Source organism: Phyllostomus hastatus, unplaced genomic scaffold (assembly GCF_019186645.2).
Source record: "Phyllostomus hastatus isolate PE091 unplaced genomic scaffold, TTU_PhHast_1.1 phas_contig_17, whole genome shotgun sequence".
NCBI lineage: Eukaryota > Metazoa > Chordata > Mammalia > Chiroptera > Phyllostomidae > Phyllostomus > Phyllostomus hastatus.
This window is the reverse complement of record NW_025333664.1, coordinates 20096553-20115290: the sequence shown is the minus strand read 5'-3', so window position 1 is coordinate 20115290 and position 18738 is coordinate 20096553. Positions and strand designations below refer to the sequence as shown.

General features: G+C 46.3%; 1 protein-coding gene across 1 annotated transcript; it reads left to right on the top strand.

Moving 5' to 3' along the window:
* The first annotated feature begins 1716 nt into the window (after positions 1 to 1716).
* LOC123815034 (vomeromodulin-like) lies at positions 1717 to 17863 on the top strand. The gene is made up of 12 exons (XM_045833196.1): positions 1717 to 1960; positions 4697 to 5219; positions 5547 to 5648; positions 6988 to 7143; positions 10595 to 10679; positions 11026 to 11083; positions 11796 to 11866; positions 13125 to 13262; positions 14125 to 14247; positions 16600 to 16660; positions 17590 to 17669; positions 17825 to 17863. The coding sequence occupies exons 1-12, from the start codon at positions 1717 to 1719 to the stop codon at positions 17861 to 17863; spliced, it is 1680 nt and encodes a 559-aa protein (XP_045689152.1).
* The last annotated feature ends 875 nt before the right edge of the window (positions 17864 to 18738 follow it).

Below are 18738 nucleotides of genomic sequence, written 5' to 3'. Positions count from 1 at the left end.
GTCTACTTCAACTTCTTGGCTGTCCGACTTCCATTCAGATAAATTCTCTATCAGTTCTGGGTGTTATTCTACCTCTAAATTGTTGTTGTTCTAATCTTGGTTGTGTGTGGAGGTACAGTGCATCCACCTATGCCTCCATCTTGCCGGAAGTCCCCCGATGATTTTTTTTCATAAAGCCTAATTTGTTCGATGTGAAGGATTGTCACCAGCTTCCCATTATGTCCTTCCCAACATTTCTGCAAGAGGGGGTCTTTGGTGACACTGGTGAATGACAAGCAGTGTGGTGTGGTCAGCACCTACCTACCCACAGCAAGAAGAACTCCAGAGACTACTTGCTTCACTGAGGGAAAAGGCCCTCAGACACAAGCCTCCATGTCACCCAAAGTGCTAGAGACAGACGGACTTTGAGAGGCACAGGAAGGGAGGACTCTGACAGTCAGGAAAGGAGTGACCTCCACTGAGTCACAGAGTTGAGCTCAGAGTCAGACGGGCTTTCCTGCCCAGGAGAGAAGCCAGCTCTGTGCCTTTGCTGGAAAGGGGAGTAATAGCACTACCAAGGGCCAGGACTTGCTGGGAGGATTATATAAGACATTACAGATGTTTGCACCCTGGCCAGTACTTAGTAAGTGGATATGCATGGACACACCCAACCAACAGAGGTGGATTTGACACTCACACACTTACACAAGCGCTCCAGTTACGGCTGCTCAACTCCAGCCAAGGGAAAAAGGCTGCATGGCCAGGGGTCAGTAGGACCACACATGGCCTTGCACACAGAAGGGGCCACAGCAGGTGGATGGCCTGGTTAACACAATCATTCACTTCATACACAGGGAGCCCACTTTGTGCCAGATACTAGTGCAATAGTGTGAACTGGCTAATGCCACTGTCGAACCATGCCAGTGCTGGCCCAAAACACAATGACGGTCCTTAGAAAGACAGAGTAGACCTGAGCTGCTTACACAGGGAGGTAACTCTGGCCTCTGCACACTGAGCTAAAATGACAGGACAGCCCAATAACCAAAGAGGTGGCAGGTGGTTTCCCAAACCTGGGAATGGCTGATTAGGTGGTTTACTCCTGACCAGACAAAACTACCAGGGGGCTGGACAATGGGCACAGGCAAGCATAACTGCCTGCTCTACACAAGTTTCACCACCTGCTTAATGAGGACACAGGCTCCCCTCAGGGGGTGTGCAGACAGTTTAAAGCAGCTGATATCCATTCATACTCCACAAAGGAATGGGCCGTTGATAAGCTCACACCAACAAAGAAACCGCTATATATTGCCTGACCTGAAACAGGGAGAGACCTTGACCACCACTTGTAGTTGGATCACTCAACACTGTCCAGTTCCCCAGAGGTGACTCAGACCACTTCAAGGATGTTTGGCTCAAAGACTGGCAAGAGAATGTGGGACCCTTCAGGGAAAGGTGTGGCCTGTACTCAAAGGGGGCCACCAGTCCATACACACCTTTATGCAAAGGTCAAATAGAAGTCAATGGAAGCCCTTCTCAAGACACTGACTGCCATGGGCTGAAACATTGTCCTTTGAATACACTATGCAAACTACAATATCTACCATGTGAATGGCACCCTCCTACAACAGCTAGGACCTTGCATGTACATCCAGTACAAACATACTGGCAGCCCTCTGGTCCACTGGGAATGTGGAGTCTGACGAAGCCCTCCCTCCTTTGCAGATATCAGCTGCCAAGATGCTGACCCTCTGGGCCCTGGTCACCACACTGGCTGTCCAGGCAGCAGCAGTTGACCCACTGAGCCTTCCTTCTGGGTTGCCAAATCTTTCTGGAAGAAGACCCATTCTACAATCTGGACAGTTCCCCAGATATCCCCCAATTCCAAAAGGATCTCCATCCATAAAATATCTGTCTGAGACCCCAAAACCCAGCTGTGTCCCTGTGGCCAAGTTCTTCATGTCTAGCAGCCAACTCAATGACTGTAAGTAAGAACTGTTCCACCAATATACCTTTAATTTTCATACCCCTCACCTGTGCTCCTCATTTCTAAGTCCAAAGTCTACTTATACCATTTGAACAATTGTTCTCGAAGAGGAGGTGGTATCAGAATCACCTTGGGAGCCTGATAAGAAAGCAGCTGCCTGGCCCCACTCCCAGACCTTCTGCTGTGGCAGTAGCACAGCAGTACTGGTTTCTAATGAGATCAAGATGATGCTGAGGCTGCTTGTCACAGTCCACACATTGGGTAGCACACACCAAAGCAAGCCTGGAGAAGAAAGCTCTTGGATCCAGCAAATTCTGGTTGCTTTCCTTTCACATGATTCTCATCAACTGGACACTGTGCCAGGAAATCTGTTTCTCAATGCTGCGCTCCAGAGCTTATCCCAGACACCCATGGGTGCTTAAAGCATCAACCTGGTTGACCAGGAGCCAGAAAATAAGAAATCCAGGCCTATCCCTAAACCCTTGACCAGAATTGTGGTCCCCAAGATTCCTTAGTCTCAGGTTTCTCCTCAGGGAGATGTGGAATTTTGTCCCCCAGCAATCTCTTAGGGCCCGAAGGCAGAGGAGTCAGGAATTGCAAGAGACTCCCTATGAGGAACGGGAAGGGAATAAGAATCACCATCAGATAAAGGCCAGCAGGAAAGTCCACATGGCTCCCCTTAATGGCCTTCTGAAGCCATGGCCTAGGTCGGCCTTCCAGCATGACAGGACAGGGTGACAGAGGGAAACTTGGCACCTGCCTGCTGACTGCAGTGCCCAGCCTCACAGCTCCCCGCCACTGCACTACCTCAGGAACATCTGCTCCACTCCTCCACCATCCCTTCTTATTACAGATTACTTCACATATACAGAAAAGCTCAGACAGTTGTGCAGAGGACAGCTGTGTGTTCATCAGGCAGTGTCTGGTGGTGGCGGCGGTGAATTTCATTGTCAAACATACAAAAACCGAAAAGGTATACATAGCAAACACCTTGGTAACTAACATCTACATTAAGAATAAAACCCCCTGGACCCATGTAGCTCAGTTGGTTGGAGTGTCGTCCTGTAACTGAAAGGTTGCTGGTTTGATTTCTGATCAAAGTACATACCTAGGTTACAGGTTTGGTCCCAGTCCAGGTATGTACATCACAGATCCATTCAGGTAAGGGAAACAACCAGCTGATGCTTTCTCTCTCACATCAATGTTTCTCTCTCCCTTTCTCTCTCTCTCTCTCTCTAAAAAGAAGAATAAAACCAGGTATAGAGCTAACAGCCCCACAACCCCTACTGGGCTGCGTATCTTTCCCTTCTCCTCTCTCCTTCCCTCCAGAAGAGGCCTCCAGCCTGATCAATTCTACACTGCCATTCTTCATATTCTACCACATGTGGCTGCTAATTCTGAATCTAAAATTTCACTACATGCTATAAAGTTTTCCAAAAAGTGGCCTTCTTGCATTGTCTTTCCTACTTACATTTGAGGTGAATCATCTATGCTGTAATGGGAAATTTTCGCCCATTCATTTTCACTGCAATATTCTACCTGATGAATCCTCACGATTTACACATCAACTTTGCTTTCATGTACTGTGTGCTACTCTAAGCAATGTTGACCTAAACACTCTTGAGCGGGTCTCCAGGTTCACATGTGCAAGACATTCTCTGAGACATACCAGGGATGGAGGTGTATCCACATCACCCTAACAGGCAAGGGTCCTCCAGACTGAGGAGCCCTGGGCACAGGAAGCAGTGGGCAGGCTCCACAGGCCATGGCCCAGCAGCTGGACAGGGGCTGATACCAGCACACTTCTTTCTGCTACTCTACTGGGCCAAGAATCTTGTCCCTCTGCCCAGTTCACTTTCTTGCTAGGCAGCCAAGGCTGTCCACCCTCCAGATGTGACAGCTGTTCTGAGCAGCATGACAGGATAGAACCCTGCGACTTCACAGCTCTGCTACTTGGCTCTTGACACCCGTACTTCCCCTCACCACCATCTTCTGAAGTCCCAGTTCTCCCTGACTTGCTTCTCTCCCATGTGAAGGCAAACCTATGGTTAGCACCTGCTCCACCCCCACCATAACAGTGTTCCAGGAGGACGAGAGCTGATGCAGGAGGTCCAGCAGAGGGAGTGTGTCAACATGCAGGACCTCCCAAGGGTACACAAGGGCAAAATGAGGCCTGCAGAAGGGAAGGGACTTGTATAGACTCACCCAGATGGACACCAGGAAACTCCAGAACTGTCAGCTCCACCAACACTCCCCTCACCTACTTCCTCACTCATTTCATCCAGCACCCAGTACCCACACTGTAGGTCCCATCACACACGCATGGATGGCTGCAGAGACTGGGGCTTAGGAAACAGAACACCCTGCCTCAGGTCACTTGGTCTTCAAGAGGCAGAGCCAGGCCTAGGTTATATTCTAGGCTACTGGGCTCAAAAGCTAAACAGGGTCCTTTCATTCCATGCCCAAGTCACTTCAGAGTAACATACTCACACCAGGCCAGCCTCAGGAATGTGCTAACAAATGTTAACTCTTAACAGGGACTAGTATATTTCTAGGTGGCCAGGCCATCCTCCAGGTGGGCAGAGCAGGGATTGGATTGGTGTGTCTAGAAGGCAGGATGGACAGTGCCTATGGGCCCCCTACCCTTCAGTGCCGGCTCTCCAGCTGGGAAGGCTCCTCTGGCTGAACCAGCTGGGCAGCTAATGGTAAGAACGTGTCTCTTTACCATTTCAGATCTGAACAGCACCCTGCCCCCCCAGATTGAGGAGATGCTCAAGTGTGCAGAGGTGGATCTGGCCGGTTTGCTTGGGACACTGTTAGAAACAGTGTCCAACTTGGACTTGCTGTCTCTGTTAGACCTCACTTCCCCCCTCAATATCCTCGGTGGTGGTGGCCAGAGTGGTCCCCCAGACAAGGGGACCAGCAGCGAGTCCTCAAATCTCCCATTGCCATCACTCTCCAAAGCCACTGATGCTGTTGGTAACCTGATACCCGTGGCCCAAGGGGTCTTGGGAGGCCTACTACCCAATGGTGCAAAGAGGGATCCTGCAAGGAAAGCTGGCTCTTCTCTTCTCTCTAATCTCCCCCTGAGTGGTGTGCTCAACCAAGTCAGTGAACCCCTGAGTGGTGTGCTCAACACAGTGGGCGGGCTCACAGAATCCACCGAGGGCATACTGAACAGTGTGGTGCCAGGTGGTGTCACTGATGCGCTCTCAGGCCTGCTCGGAGGTGTGAACCTGAAGGATCTCCTGCTAGGGTAAGTGCTTCCTTGACCCTAAGGTATGGCACACGAGAAGGCTTAAGATCGGGATACTCAAGTTCATCTTCCCATAATGGATCCCATGGACAGAGACATCCATGTTTTCACAAAATAATATTACAGCTCTGGGCTAAAAGTCTGCCCTTTGTTGGGTAATAGGAGAAGGATTTCTTGGGTTTAAAGAACTGGGTGAGTAACAGGACTGGAGAATCCAGGGGATGGATGGGTTGGTAGGTTGTTAACTGACTACTTCAAAGGCATTTTTCCTGCAGCTCAGGCTGAGTCCTTGAGCCAGAACTGACCATGGATGCTGTCACTTTGCAGATTAGAGGTTCAAAAAGCAACGGTGGACAACATGATGTCAGCGATGACAGACAATGGCATCCTTGTCCAAGCCCCAACTACTGCCTTCGTTGGTGGAAAAGGGTGAGACTGTCTCCCACTCAGCCAGCTGGGTTGGCCTGGACCAGGCCCTTCATATCCAGTGTTCAAGGGCCAGGCAGAGACAGCACAGAGTAAGGCGGGATGTCTGAGGGTGGGGCAGATTAGGCACCAGGCACAGCAGTCCCCCTCTCCAGCCCACAGGACCAAGGCAGGACAAGGACCCCATAAAAGCTCCACCCTCAAAGAGTGTTAGTCAATCAGAAATACACATTTCCTTGTGAAATATGCACATTTATACAGATGGCCAACACAGAGAGAAACAGCTTAGTGCATCTTGTACTGATACCACTGGAATTTCGGGAAGTACACCTTCCAGATAATCTGCACTCTCTAAGGAGAATCAGCCCACAGTTACACACACGGTCCTAGGCAGCTGGCAGAGACAGACATGTTTAACAGCACTCAGGAAGTTAACAAAGTAAATGTGTGCATGCACACGTTCACTCACCCACCTAACAGGTAGTTAATAAATGCTACTCCATACCAGGTGCCATGCTGGGCACAGAGGGACGACTAGAAGTGCTCCCTGCCAGTGAGAGTCAACATGTGGGGGAAGAACAGGTTAACATATAGGCCCAGGGCACACAGGAAGACAGGAGAGGGGCAGGAGTCCACACTGGGAAGAAGAAGACTGCTTGCACTAACACACACAGCACAGATACCTCTCACTGACCCAGCTCCACCCAGGCACTTAACTGAGGCACTCTCACCTTCCTGAAACCTCTTGATGACCTCATCAGAAAAGTAGCCCTGTCTCAAGATTAGGAAACCAAATCAGACCAGCAAACCTGTTACAAACCTTGCTCACAGTCACACAGCTGAGATATGGTAGGGAAAGCCTTTGAATCCAGGCATTCTGCCTCCAGAACCCATGTCTGTGACCAATACAACTAGCAGGTGCAGGAAGAGCCATTTGTCTTCTCCAGAACATTCAGTGCTAATGAGACCTGGTTCTGGTATACAGAGGGTCTTTCTTATGCTGTCACCCACACAACAGACAGCCCAGGTGCTAGGCACAAATGTGAACCTGTGATGGGCATCTAGATACAAGGCAGCCTGGTGCCTCTGGCAAAAGAAGACTTCCTGAAGTTTGGCCAAGAGAGGGATTTGTCAGTGTTTAATGCAATGCCTGCCATGAACCAGGCTCTGAATCTCATGTACAGGGCACTGTCATGCTCATGGGAAGCACCAACCTTTCCCTGTCTCTAAAACCTGGAGGTTCACTCCACACCCATGAGGCTCACTCCCAAAACGCCCACCACTTAGGCTGAGCAATATCCTGCAGCCAGTTCTGGTTTCACCTGTGTCTTGTTGTCCACAGCCTATTAGGACCTGTTATCAGCCTCCTGGGATTTCAGGTGAATGGGGACATGACTCTGAAAATTGGGATTTCCATAAACAGCACCCAATGTGTCAACCTCCAAGTCCAGGACATTGACATCAAGGTCAACAAAGTGTACCTTCAGTTGGTGAAGACGTACGTGAGACCATTTTTTCTCATTTTAGGAGCAAGGGCCAGTGTGCCAGAAGGTCCCCACTGGTACACAGTGGGGTACCCTCATACATTAGTTCAGTGAATCCAATGGTTTCTTTTTTTTATTTTATTTTATTGATTATGCTGTTACAGTTGTCCCAATTTTCCCTCTTTGCTGCCCTCCACCCAGCATCCCCCATTCCCTCAGGCAATCCCCACACTATTGTTCATGTCCATGTGTCAATATAAGTTCTTTGACTACTCCATGTCCTATACTGCACTAATATCCCCAAGGCTATTCTGTCACTACCTATTTGTGTTTCTTAACCCCCTCACCTTTTCACCCATTCACCCACAACCCCCTCCCATCTGACAACCATCAAACTTCACTCTGTATCCATGATTCTGTCTGCTCTTGTTTGCTCAGCTTAGTTTTTAGGTTCAATTGCTAATAGATTTGCATTTTTTGCCATTTTATTATTCATAGTTTTGATCATCTTTTTCTTAAATAACTCCCTTTAACATTTCATATAATAATGGTTGGGTGATAATGAAGTCCTTTAGTGTTTTCTTGTCTGGGAAGCTCTTTATCTCCCTTTCATTCTAAATGATAGCTTTGCTGAGTACAGCAATCTTGGCTGTAGGTCCCTGCTTTTTATGACTTTAAATATTTCTTGCCAATCCCTCCTAGCCTGCCAAGTTTCTTTTAAGAAATCAGCTGACAGTCTTATGAAAACTCCCCTGTAGGTCCTAACTTCTTTTCACTTGCTGATTTTAAGATTCTCTCTTTATTTTTAACTCTTAGGGATTTTAATTATGATGTGTCTTGGAGTGGAACTCTTTGCATCTAATTCATTTGGAATTCTCTGTGCTTCCTGGACTTGCATGTGTATTTCCTTTACCAAATTAGGAAAGTTTTCTTTCCTTATTTTTTCAAATAGATTTCCAGTTTCTTGCTTTTTCTCTTTTCCTTCCGGCACCCCTTATCATGTGAATGTTGGACCTCTTAAGTTGTCCCAGAGGCTGCATATACTATCCTCATTTTTTTGGATTCTTTTTCCTTCTTGTTGTTCTGTTTGGTTGTTTTTGCTTCTTTATGTTCCAAATCATTGATTTGATTCTTGGCTTCATCCATTCTACTGTAATATCCCTGTAAATTGTTCTTTATTTCAATTAGTGAATCCTTTGTTTCGGACTGGATCTTTTTTATGTTGCTGAGGTCCTCACTAAGTTCCTAGAGCATCCTTATAACCAGTGCTTTGACCTCTGCATCTGGTAAATTGCTTATCTCCATTTTGTTTATTTCTTTTTCTGGAGTTTTGATCTGTTCTTTCATTTGGGCCATGTTTCTTTGTCTCCTCATTTGTCAGCCTCCCTGTGTCTGTTTCTCTGTATTAGGTAGAGCTGCTTTGACTCCATGTCTTGGTAATGTAGCCTAATGTAGTAGATGTCCTTAGGGTCCATTGGCACAGCCTCCCCTATCACCCAAGCTGGGTACTCGAGCGGTACCCTTCATGTGGGCTGAGCATACCCTCCTCTTATAGTTGAGTCTTGGTTGCTGTTGGCAGATCAATGGGAGTGATTTGCCCAGGCCAGTCAGCAGCAAGGATTGGCTGTGATCATTTATTACCAAACTCCTCCCTCTCTGGAGGATCAAATGTGCAGAGTCTGGATGGTGGTGCCCCATCGTGGTCTTTAGCTGCCCACTGGGTCCACTGGCCCTGGTGTTTGCCAGGTGGCGGGGGTCAAGCTCAGCCCCCCCCCTCTGTTTTGCTTAAGGTCATACTGCCTATGCTATAAAGCAATCCAAGATGGCTGCTACTTGTGCTGGGCTTAGAGATTCCCAGGTGAAGCCAGGCTGTGAATGTAGGCTAGCTGATTTTAGTGCTGGACCCAGGGCTCACTGAGGCCAGCTGTTACTTGCTTGAGAGGATTTAGGAAGTTGTAAAGCATGAGCCAAGAACAGTCATTCATATGTAAAAGAAGCTTGGATTGGCCCGTAAGTTGGGTTGAGTGGAGTCTCTGGGATCTCCAAGGTGGTCACACAGTGTTAGCCAGGTTGATGGAGTCTCAGATATGACATGAACTTGCTGGCTCTGTGGCTCTGTGGGACGAGGGTTCAGAAAAGGGAGAACAGCCTCTGCTCACCTTGATGCCAGACACCAGTTTCTCCCTGTATGTCACTGGGGAGTTTCAAGCTACTACCCTGTTCCTAGAGCTCAGAGGGAATGAGTCTGAGTAGGTGAGTCTGTGTATGGGTTCTTTAAGAGGAACTGCCTGGGGGTCCAGAAGTTTTTCTCACTGATTCAATCCCCGCTGGTTTTTGCAGCCAGAAGTTGTGGGGACTTATCTTCCTGGCACTGGAACCCTGGGCAGGGGGGCTTGGTTGGGGCTGGGACTCCTCACTCCTGAGATATCTCTCCCGAATTTTTATCCACCACACATGGGTGAGGGAGGGACCAGCCCATTCTGTGTCTGTGCCCCTCCTACCAGTCTAGATGAATGTGGTTTCTTTAATTACATAGTTTTCAGACTTCCATTCAGCTCAGTTTCTGATGGTTCTGAGTGATGGTTGTTCTATATTTTAGTTGTAATTTTGATGCAGTTGTGCAAAGAGGTGAGCCATGTCTGCCTACACCACCATCTTGATCAGAAGTCCTCCTCGAGGGTTTCAATGATCAATAAACAGGACTACAGATGGGTCTCTGCTTGGAAACAGCTCACTCAGCCTGCATTCTACCTACTAAGCACACTTGTATTTTGTTCTAGTTTTTTGCATAAGCAATGCATTCACCTGGATCAAAACTCAAAAGATACAAAAAGCTGTACACTAAAGTCTCCTGTAAACCCATACACACTAGCTGGCTAATTATACTCCCTGGAAGCAACCAATGAATCCATCCCTCTTTTTGGCTTTTAGAGATATTATTTGTATAAGCAACTAATATGTGTATACATACAGAAACATAGAAATGGGTAGATATTATATAATATCTGTACTCTAAGTATTTCACATTAAAAAAATGGGTTGGAACCAGTTGCATCTGTAGCTTCTTCTTATGTTAATTCTACCTACAACTCCATTATGAAGGTGCATTGTAATTTATTTAACCAGTCCCTTAACAAAGAATAGTTGCTTTTTCCAATGATTAACTTTGTATCCTATGCTGATATGTAAGGTCTCACACAAGTGTGCTCACAGAAGTGCACAGTATCTGAAGGATAAATTCCTTCATGTGGGAACGCTGGTCAGATGCCCGGCTTTGCTGATTTTCTCAGGTATCTTTGCATCTTCCTTCAGGACTAAAACCAAAAGTGAAAGGACTCAGGTGGTTGCAAAATTTAAGCAGCAGGACATCATGCAACTGTATCATCAATGGATGGGTTATCACCAATGTTTGGGTGAAATCCAAAAATGCAAAATCATGCAACTCTCTGCCTGTATCTTTCTCAGGGTCACAGATGTTTTGCCTCTCCCTGTCCCTCTGCCCTTGGATGATGTCATTTCTCAATTGCTGACAGTTAAATTGCAAGAAAACGTAAGTCATAGAAAGGGGAGGGTACCATCAAAAAAATCTCTGTCATTGGGTGGAAGACAGGAAGAAGCCCTTTCTTCAGATATGGCCTAAGGCTGGGAGAGACGTGAACAGGACACTTTGGCCTTCAGGAGTCCAGAGGCTAGGGAATGCAACATCCCCTCTGGCCCAAAAGACCCCAGCAGTAGGATAGGACAGTGCCTCCAGCTGGGGGCAGGGGGAAGGAGAGAATGAGTTCTGCCACAAAGGAGGCCCAGAAGTAAAGAAGGACAGGAGGACAGGGGAGGAGGAGAAGAGGAGGTGGCCTGCTGTGTTTCCTCTGCAAACCTAACTGGTGGTTCATTCACAGTTGAAAGAAGCAAAATCATGTGACATTGATCTCAGTGATTTCACCGAATGCAAGAACCGTGAGTACAGACACACAACCTCCCAGGGGCTGCCCAAATCAATGCAGGAGGTGGCCAACCCTCCCTAGGAATCCCATTGAGTGACAGACAGAAGAGGATGCACCTGTGAGCTGCAACAACAAACTCCTCAGCACCCTCAGGGAAGGGGAAGAGAATGTGGCAGTTTACCTGCTTCTTCAAATTACTGACTCATTATCCAGGGCATAACAGGACAAAAAGCCCCTTAGGAATCTCAGTGGTGGTGTTCCAGGCTCAGATGGTCTGCAAAGCACAAGCATGCATGGAGCCTGAGCAAGGAGCGGTTCCAGTGCCTCACACCAGGGAGGCTAAGAGGCGGAGCTTTCTTCCAATATGTCCATGTATACAGGGGTGATGGGACTTGATTAATCAGCTGACACCACACAGCCAAAACCGGAAATTGGTGACAGTGCCTAGTTGCAGAGTAGACAAAACACAGGGCATGGGCAACAAACCTTGTCCTACACCTGGCAGTTGTGGCATATTAGGGACAGGGCCGAGTTCTTGTGTCACCTTACTCCCTGAAGATTCTTCCAAGACTCATAAGAATAAGCCAGTGTGGCACTAGCTTTCTGCCAGGGTTTGAGGGAATGGGGTGGTCTCCCACCTGGAGGGCAAAGCCAGGCAGAGAACCCAGGACACAACACTTGTTATGTTGGGTCCCTCCACGTTCTCTCTTTCCTCTCTCCTGCAGCTACTCAGTTGTTCAAGTACTACATTAGAAGTCTCCAGGCATCTGAACAAGGTCTTTCAATCCTCTACTGTGTAAGTGTTCTTTGTTATTATGATAAATTCTGCAAGAAAGCTGGAAACACCCTTGAACTCAAAATATACTCTAATGACATGACAAACCAACCTTCATCCCTTCTTAGACCCCAGATATTTACCATGGGGTGGATCCCCAGGCTTCCACCACAACACTTGAGCATCTGACATGGGGGTCAGCCATGTTTTCCCTTCCTTTTAAGTCCAATGTACAATGCCTAAGAGGCATTCCAAGAATGACAATCATTTCTTGATCAACAGGATGTGGTAAGCACAGGTCTAGACACACATGGGAAAATACACAAAACAACAAAAAGGGCCAACTCACCCCACCCCGCCATCCCAACCACAAGGAATACTGAAGAAAGGCAAGATTTTTGACCCACTTCACTGCACTTCTGAAAATCCATTTGTACAAACATCCTAAGTGGACATGTATTTAAAGACAAAGAAATACAAATATTAACAATGAGAAAAGGAGAAAAGCTAGAATGGAACAAAAAGGAAATAATTGAGCCAAGTATGAGATCATTAGAAGTTTTTCAAAATGCTTATGAAGGTACTGTTAATTTCTTTAAAGTAAAATAAAAATTATATTAGGTATGCCAACAAAAAATAAGGAGAAATATCAGATGTCACCCAAGATCCCTTTTCCCTTCTTCATACTTCAATGAACTTTTCAAATTTCCTGCCTTCTAGAGTTTGAATTTTATAAGCAGAGGGGAAAATGCATATGAAATGCAATTATTCAATGGAGGTCAGAATATCTATGGAAAGGTGTCATAGACAAGATGGCCTTGAGCTTGACAAGGAGGTCCTTCCAGGTTGGGAGAACATGTGAAAAAAAAAAGGGTAGGAACTGAGTTATGAACAAATGCATACACACACACACACACCTTACTTGAAGCAACACTTAAATGGGGGAATTCACCTGAAAAAAAATGAGAATTTGTGGCTTCTCTTGGAAAATCAAAAGTCTGGGGGCCTGATTTGCACGGCATCAGGGCTAATCAGCCGAAGAAAAGCAGTGCTTCCTCCTTTACAAGGAGGTCCTTCTCCAGTCCCCAGGTACCCTACGACCCCCCACTGTCCCTCAGCAGAGGCTGGGGAGGTCTACTGCTCTTCGTCTTCACGCTCCTCCATGGCAGTGCCCACATGGAGCCGCCTCACTCCTCCACCTCTCAGCTGGAACTCCAGAGGCACTGAAATTGATCTTAGTCTCACAGGATGATGATGATTTCTGGTTTTCCCTCTCTAGGCTTTCTTTAACGGGAAAGTCCTCACACCTAGTAGTCTCCTTCCTCCAGATCCTAAAAATGCCAACATTGCCATAACTCTATCGAACACAATGCTCAGGGAGATCATCACTGTCAGTGCCAAGCAGAGCTCCGTCAAGGTAAGCATCATCCACGTGGCCCCTGGCACCCCTGTCCGTTGTGTTTAAGCCTAGTCTGTCAACCTCTAGTGTGAGAAAGTAGAAATGGGCTCTGGAACATTGTTCCAGAGATGAATGTGAGGAAATGGGATACATATTTCCTCTTAATGAACATATATGTGCATCCTGTGTATATCGGGAAAGCAGAGAGCAAGGGCACCGGAGGACATGTGTTTCCTCAGTGCCTTCTATGTGCCAGGTACAAAGCCAGTTGTCCTTAGATAATGAACAACGTTTCATCCTCACAACAGATCTGGGAGGTAGGGATTCTTATTCCCATTCTGCTGGTGACCAATGTGAGAGAAGTAACTTATCAGGAGTCACAGCAGGAGCAAGGGAGGGGGTTACTCTACATGTGAGGTATTCACTTGCTCCCAGTGGTCAAAGGAATAGAGACAGTGGTTCTAATGAAACAATGATCACTGAGTACTTTCTATGTGCTGGGCTCTGTTTCAAGCAATCTAAAACATATCCTTAATAAAGTCGCCCAAAATACTCAAGCACAGAGTGGCCGGGCATTAGGCCATAAAAAGAAACAGTCTTTAAATTGGATGAGAAGCAATGGAAAAGTAAAATTTTGTCTAGTGTAGGTACCACTGTCCTTCCAAGAAAGAAAATGAGATAAACGGCAAGGTCTGGAATTAGACCTTGTTTGTGTGGTCACTTCAGCCACGCCAGCACCCAGTGAGGTGACCAACTCATACTACAGGATCAATTAATATTTGAATAAATAAGTTGAATGGTGTGTGGTTGTTTCAGAATGCAACATGCTGCAGTCCTTCCTCTCTTCTCCACACTCTAACTGATGACTTCTCTACAACAGATGAATGACCTGAATGCCCATATCACCAGAATACTGTACTTCAGCCTGCCAGGCAACAAAATGCAAGTCACCTACTGGGTTAACGTGAATAAGGATGGTGAGATCTTTGCCCAAGGGCTAACGGTGAGTGCTGAGTAGCAACAAATCAGGATTCAGTTGCAAAGAGAAACCAGTAGAAGCAGAAGTTACATGGAAAAAAACAGCATCTGATAAGGGGAGTTACTACCCTAACCCTGAGGGCCACAGGCCTGGGTGACCCTAAGACAAGGGAGATCAATCAGTCTGGTGGGCTCAGCCTCCAGGGCAGAACAAACAGGTCATCTCCTGAGGTCAGACAGTCTCCACACTAGTTCTGACCTGTGGCCTTGTTTGTCCTATCACAACATGACGTGTCTGCTGAGTAGCGTGGTCATGGTATTATTTTTAACTCATTTGTCTTATATGAATTCAGAGGTTTTTCATCTCCTATGCATGGAAGATTGTAAGAGGAACATTGATGGCAGACCTCAGGATTCTAAGGTACTGTCCATAGATACAAATTCCTCTTGACATTTATCAGTTGTACTACAATATCAAGAACCTACTCAAATCACATGAGAAGAATAATGGATAAGGCCCTTGGGAAGTAGTTGGATACTTACAGGGAACTCAGAACAAAGATTTACTTACATGCTGTATTCACCTGTCTGTATCTGATAATTTATAAATGGTTTTACTAAGTAACTGAGCTAATACTTAAACTCTACTTTAGAGTTAGTTCATATTTTTTATTTGAAAATAATTTTTCCTTGTACTTTGTTTCCTGACAGCTTTGTGCACAGCACGAACCCCCCCGAGGCTGTAAGTTGATTAGATTTTCAAACTATTTATGATGTATGAGAAATCACTTTAAACCCAGACACTTAGTGACACAGGGACTTTGAAAGGGAAAAGGTCACACAGACTAGATCACAGACCCAATGCGAAGCAGGACTGCGAGCTCCACGCTGAGGCTTCTCAGGAGAACTGGTAAAACTGGCTCCCTAAGTCCACTGCTGCAGTGCCCCATTCAGCCACTGACCTGAAGGCAAGCCTGAAGTCCATGCTTTTTTAGTGGAATGTGTCGTTCTGATACACCAGGAAGTCTCGGGGTCCACAGGAAGGATGAAAAATGATTTAGATTCTAGCCTTGCCTCAGCTCATGGGAGTTGCTCAAAAACAAACCCAGCCTCCCATGGCCTCACCTTCCCCATCTGAGGTTTTCAATCCATGTCCTACGGAGCAAGCGCATGGATCAGCAGAGGGAAGTGGGAAGAGTGAGGGGAGCACCCATGTCTAGGCTCCAAGCACAAGGATGGAAACTCATGAAAGATTTACCAGCCAACCCCATGTTTAACACATTCGACCTTGCACATGTTCATGCCATCATCCAACAAACATTTAGTGAGCAGCACTATGAGCCCGGCTCTAAAAATGCAACTTCCTGACTCCAGGAGTGACCCTCTGGCTTCATTGGGAAGACAGAGACAGATTAAAGGAATAAACAAGCCCAACCATTCATTAAGTGACTGGTAGCCACACACTGGGTGGAAGCACACAATGGGCACCCAGAGGGGAACGACCTTATGACTTTGTGTGAACGATCTGTGTCCTATATGGGAGCCTTCAGGTAATGCTGAGTCCATCAAGAGGCAAACTCTGGGAGTCATGGCAAGCCCAGAGTTCCTTCGTCTCATTTTTACTGGGGAGGTATGGGGTATGCCAGGCTCTGTGTCATGAAAGGAAAATAGAAGGCATGGTCCCTGACCTCAAGTAACTACCCTTCTGAAGGGACACGGACATTTATGCAAATAGCTGTCCACTGAGCACGAAGAAGACAGAGTGGAGGAGAACCAGCGGGGAGGCAGACAGTGGGTTCACTAAAACAATGATGCCTGAACTCAGGCTTGAAGTATTTACCACAGATGAAAAGTACATGTATACCAGGTAAAGGAAACAGACTGTGCAGAGGGAAGGCAGCATGGAACCACAGCCATGATGAGGAGGGGAAGGCAAAGGGAGGAAGGTGTGTAGACCCCAGCGGGGAGGACCGGATCAGGGAGGGATTTGGATAGGACACAAAAGAGGAAGCATTCAGCAACAACCAGTCCTCCCCAATACTGAATTCGGTATTTGTCCTGAGGGCACGCAGCTGCACACCTCTGTCTAGAGCAGAGGTGCCTGGGATATAAGAAGAACCCAAAAAGCATTTGTCGGGGTTACCTAAGGGTTTTTGAAAATCCCCAAAAATTTAGAGTCCTAAGAGTTAGATTGAGACCCACCTCCCCACATAGCCTTGTCCAGTAAGAGACTTCTTCCACTGGGGGGAAAAAAAATACACACACACACACACACACACACACACACAGAGGGACCCAAGACTGCTTTCCCCGATGTGAGGACTAACTGGAGGACTACTAGATTTACTGATAAAAATGTCCCTCCCATCTCTTCCAGATGGACGAGGTAGAAGATGTGATGTCTGCAGTTATGAAGAAGTTTGTATCTACCATTACTGGTATGTAGAATCAACATGAACACCTGGGAGAGTTAGTGTCCCAAGCAATGTACAAGGGTGTGAAGTCACACCACAGAACATGTCGTGGCAGAGAGCACAGTACATCTGATCACCATCTGGGTTGAAAAGCACTTCTTTGTTTTCAGATAGAGACTTCGGCATCTTGAGATAGCAAAACATAAAAACCAAATCAAAATGTTTCTTCGACAGGTTCAAATGAAATCCAGTCCCCTAGGTATCTTCAGAACAACAGCATCATGCCACTTAGAGGAAAGACGGACCCAGGTCTCTAGTCACACAGACACTAGGGTTTGGGACAGTAAAGAGTCTGAAGTTGTAACCCTAATGACCATCGAGAGATGATAGTGCAAAATGCCACCTGTACGTATTCATGACGACCTCTACAGGGGACCACTATAGTACAAAATGTCACCAAAACTGCAGAAGCTAATTCTTCTGGTTTCTTAAGATAGTGAGGGCAGACATGCCAATGTACCATATTTTGCTGTGTATAAGGTACACTCATGTTTTTGTGCATATTATACATGGGATTATTATACCCATGGTAGGTAATCATTATACTCCTATATAATGTACACCCTATTTTCCCTCAAATAATGTGGGCAAAAAAGTGTGCATTATACACAGCAAGATACAGTATCTCTTGGTATCAATTCCTTGTGCATAGAAAGCTCGCCACGTTTCCAGTTAGTTCTAGGGTCTCTTCTAATCCTTGGAAACTCACCAACACACACCCAAAAGACTGAGAGAGACAATGTCTTAAATGTCTCCATTGAATGGGCAGGGGTGATTTTTCCTAGACCCACACACTGCCCAGAAACGCCCTCAGTAGACTGTGGATGAAACAACCCAGCCCTGTCATTGCTTTTTTTCAACACGTATCATAAGATGCTCCTTCTTTATTTCAGAATTTTCCAATCAATGGAATATTCCACCAGGAATAACCTCAAATCTTCTAACCAATGCCAAGGTTGAACTACTTAACTCGGTAAGAGATAAAGAAATACAAATATTTTCCTTTTGCACTAAAGCCCACTCTGCACTTCAGTCTCCAAAGGACTAAATGGGGCCAGTGGGCCCTGGCATCACAGGCAGCTCCAGGCTGCCCTAACAGCTCCATCCCATCTCCTGACTCTTTCCTAGGCAGATCCACTGTCCCTTTATTCACCATATAAGTCATAACACCATGACACTCTTGGTCTTTTTTTTTTTTTTTCAAGAAACAAATTTTATTTATTCGTTTTTTAGAGAGAGATGAAGGGAGGGAGAAAGAGAGAGAAAGAAACATCAATGTGTGGTTGATTCTCACATGACCCCCACTGGGGACCTGGCCCGCAACCAAGACATGTGCCCTGACTGGGAATTCAACCGGTGGCCCTTTGTTTCACAGCCCACACTCAATCCACTGAGCCACACCAGCCAGGGCTACTCTTGGTCTTAAAATCAAATAATCTGTGTACTGTCCCCATGAGGACCCATAATTAACTGAATATGCCTTTCAGATGAATATGTCATCTCTTTGGAGACATGCCCACTACACATGACTGACTCATCTGAACTGTCACCTTGCGTGTGCTGAGGCCTCTCAGTCTCTGCCACCCTGACACATGAGTAAATACCCCCCTTATCCCCATCTGTCTACCTATACCCAAAGGAAATTTGAAGGAGAACTTGCTTCCTTAAAGAAAAAAAAAAAAAAAGACGGTTAAAAGAAAGGGATTTTTAGCCCTGGCTGGCGTAGCTCAGTGGATTGAGCACGGGCTGAGAACCAAAGTTATCACAGGTTCGATTCCCAACCAAGGTGCATGCCTGGGTTGCAGGCCATGGCCCCCAGCAACCACACATTCATGTTTCTCTCTCTCTCTCTTTCTCCCTCCCCTCCCTCTCTGAAAATAAATAAATCTTAAAAAAAAAGAAAAAAGAAAGGGATTTTTATGTGAATTTGACATCAAGAAAATAATGAGGATGGAAGTACAAAAGGTATATGAGAGAGTGAAGAAGTTTAAAATCTCTATCATTCTTAGATGTTCCATTTTTAATAAACATGCTAAATGAAC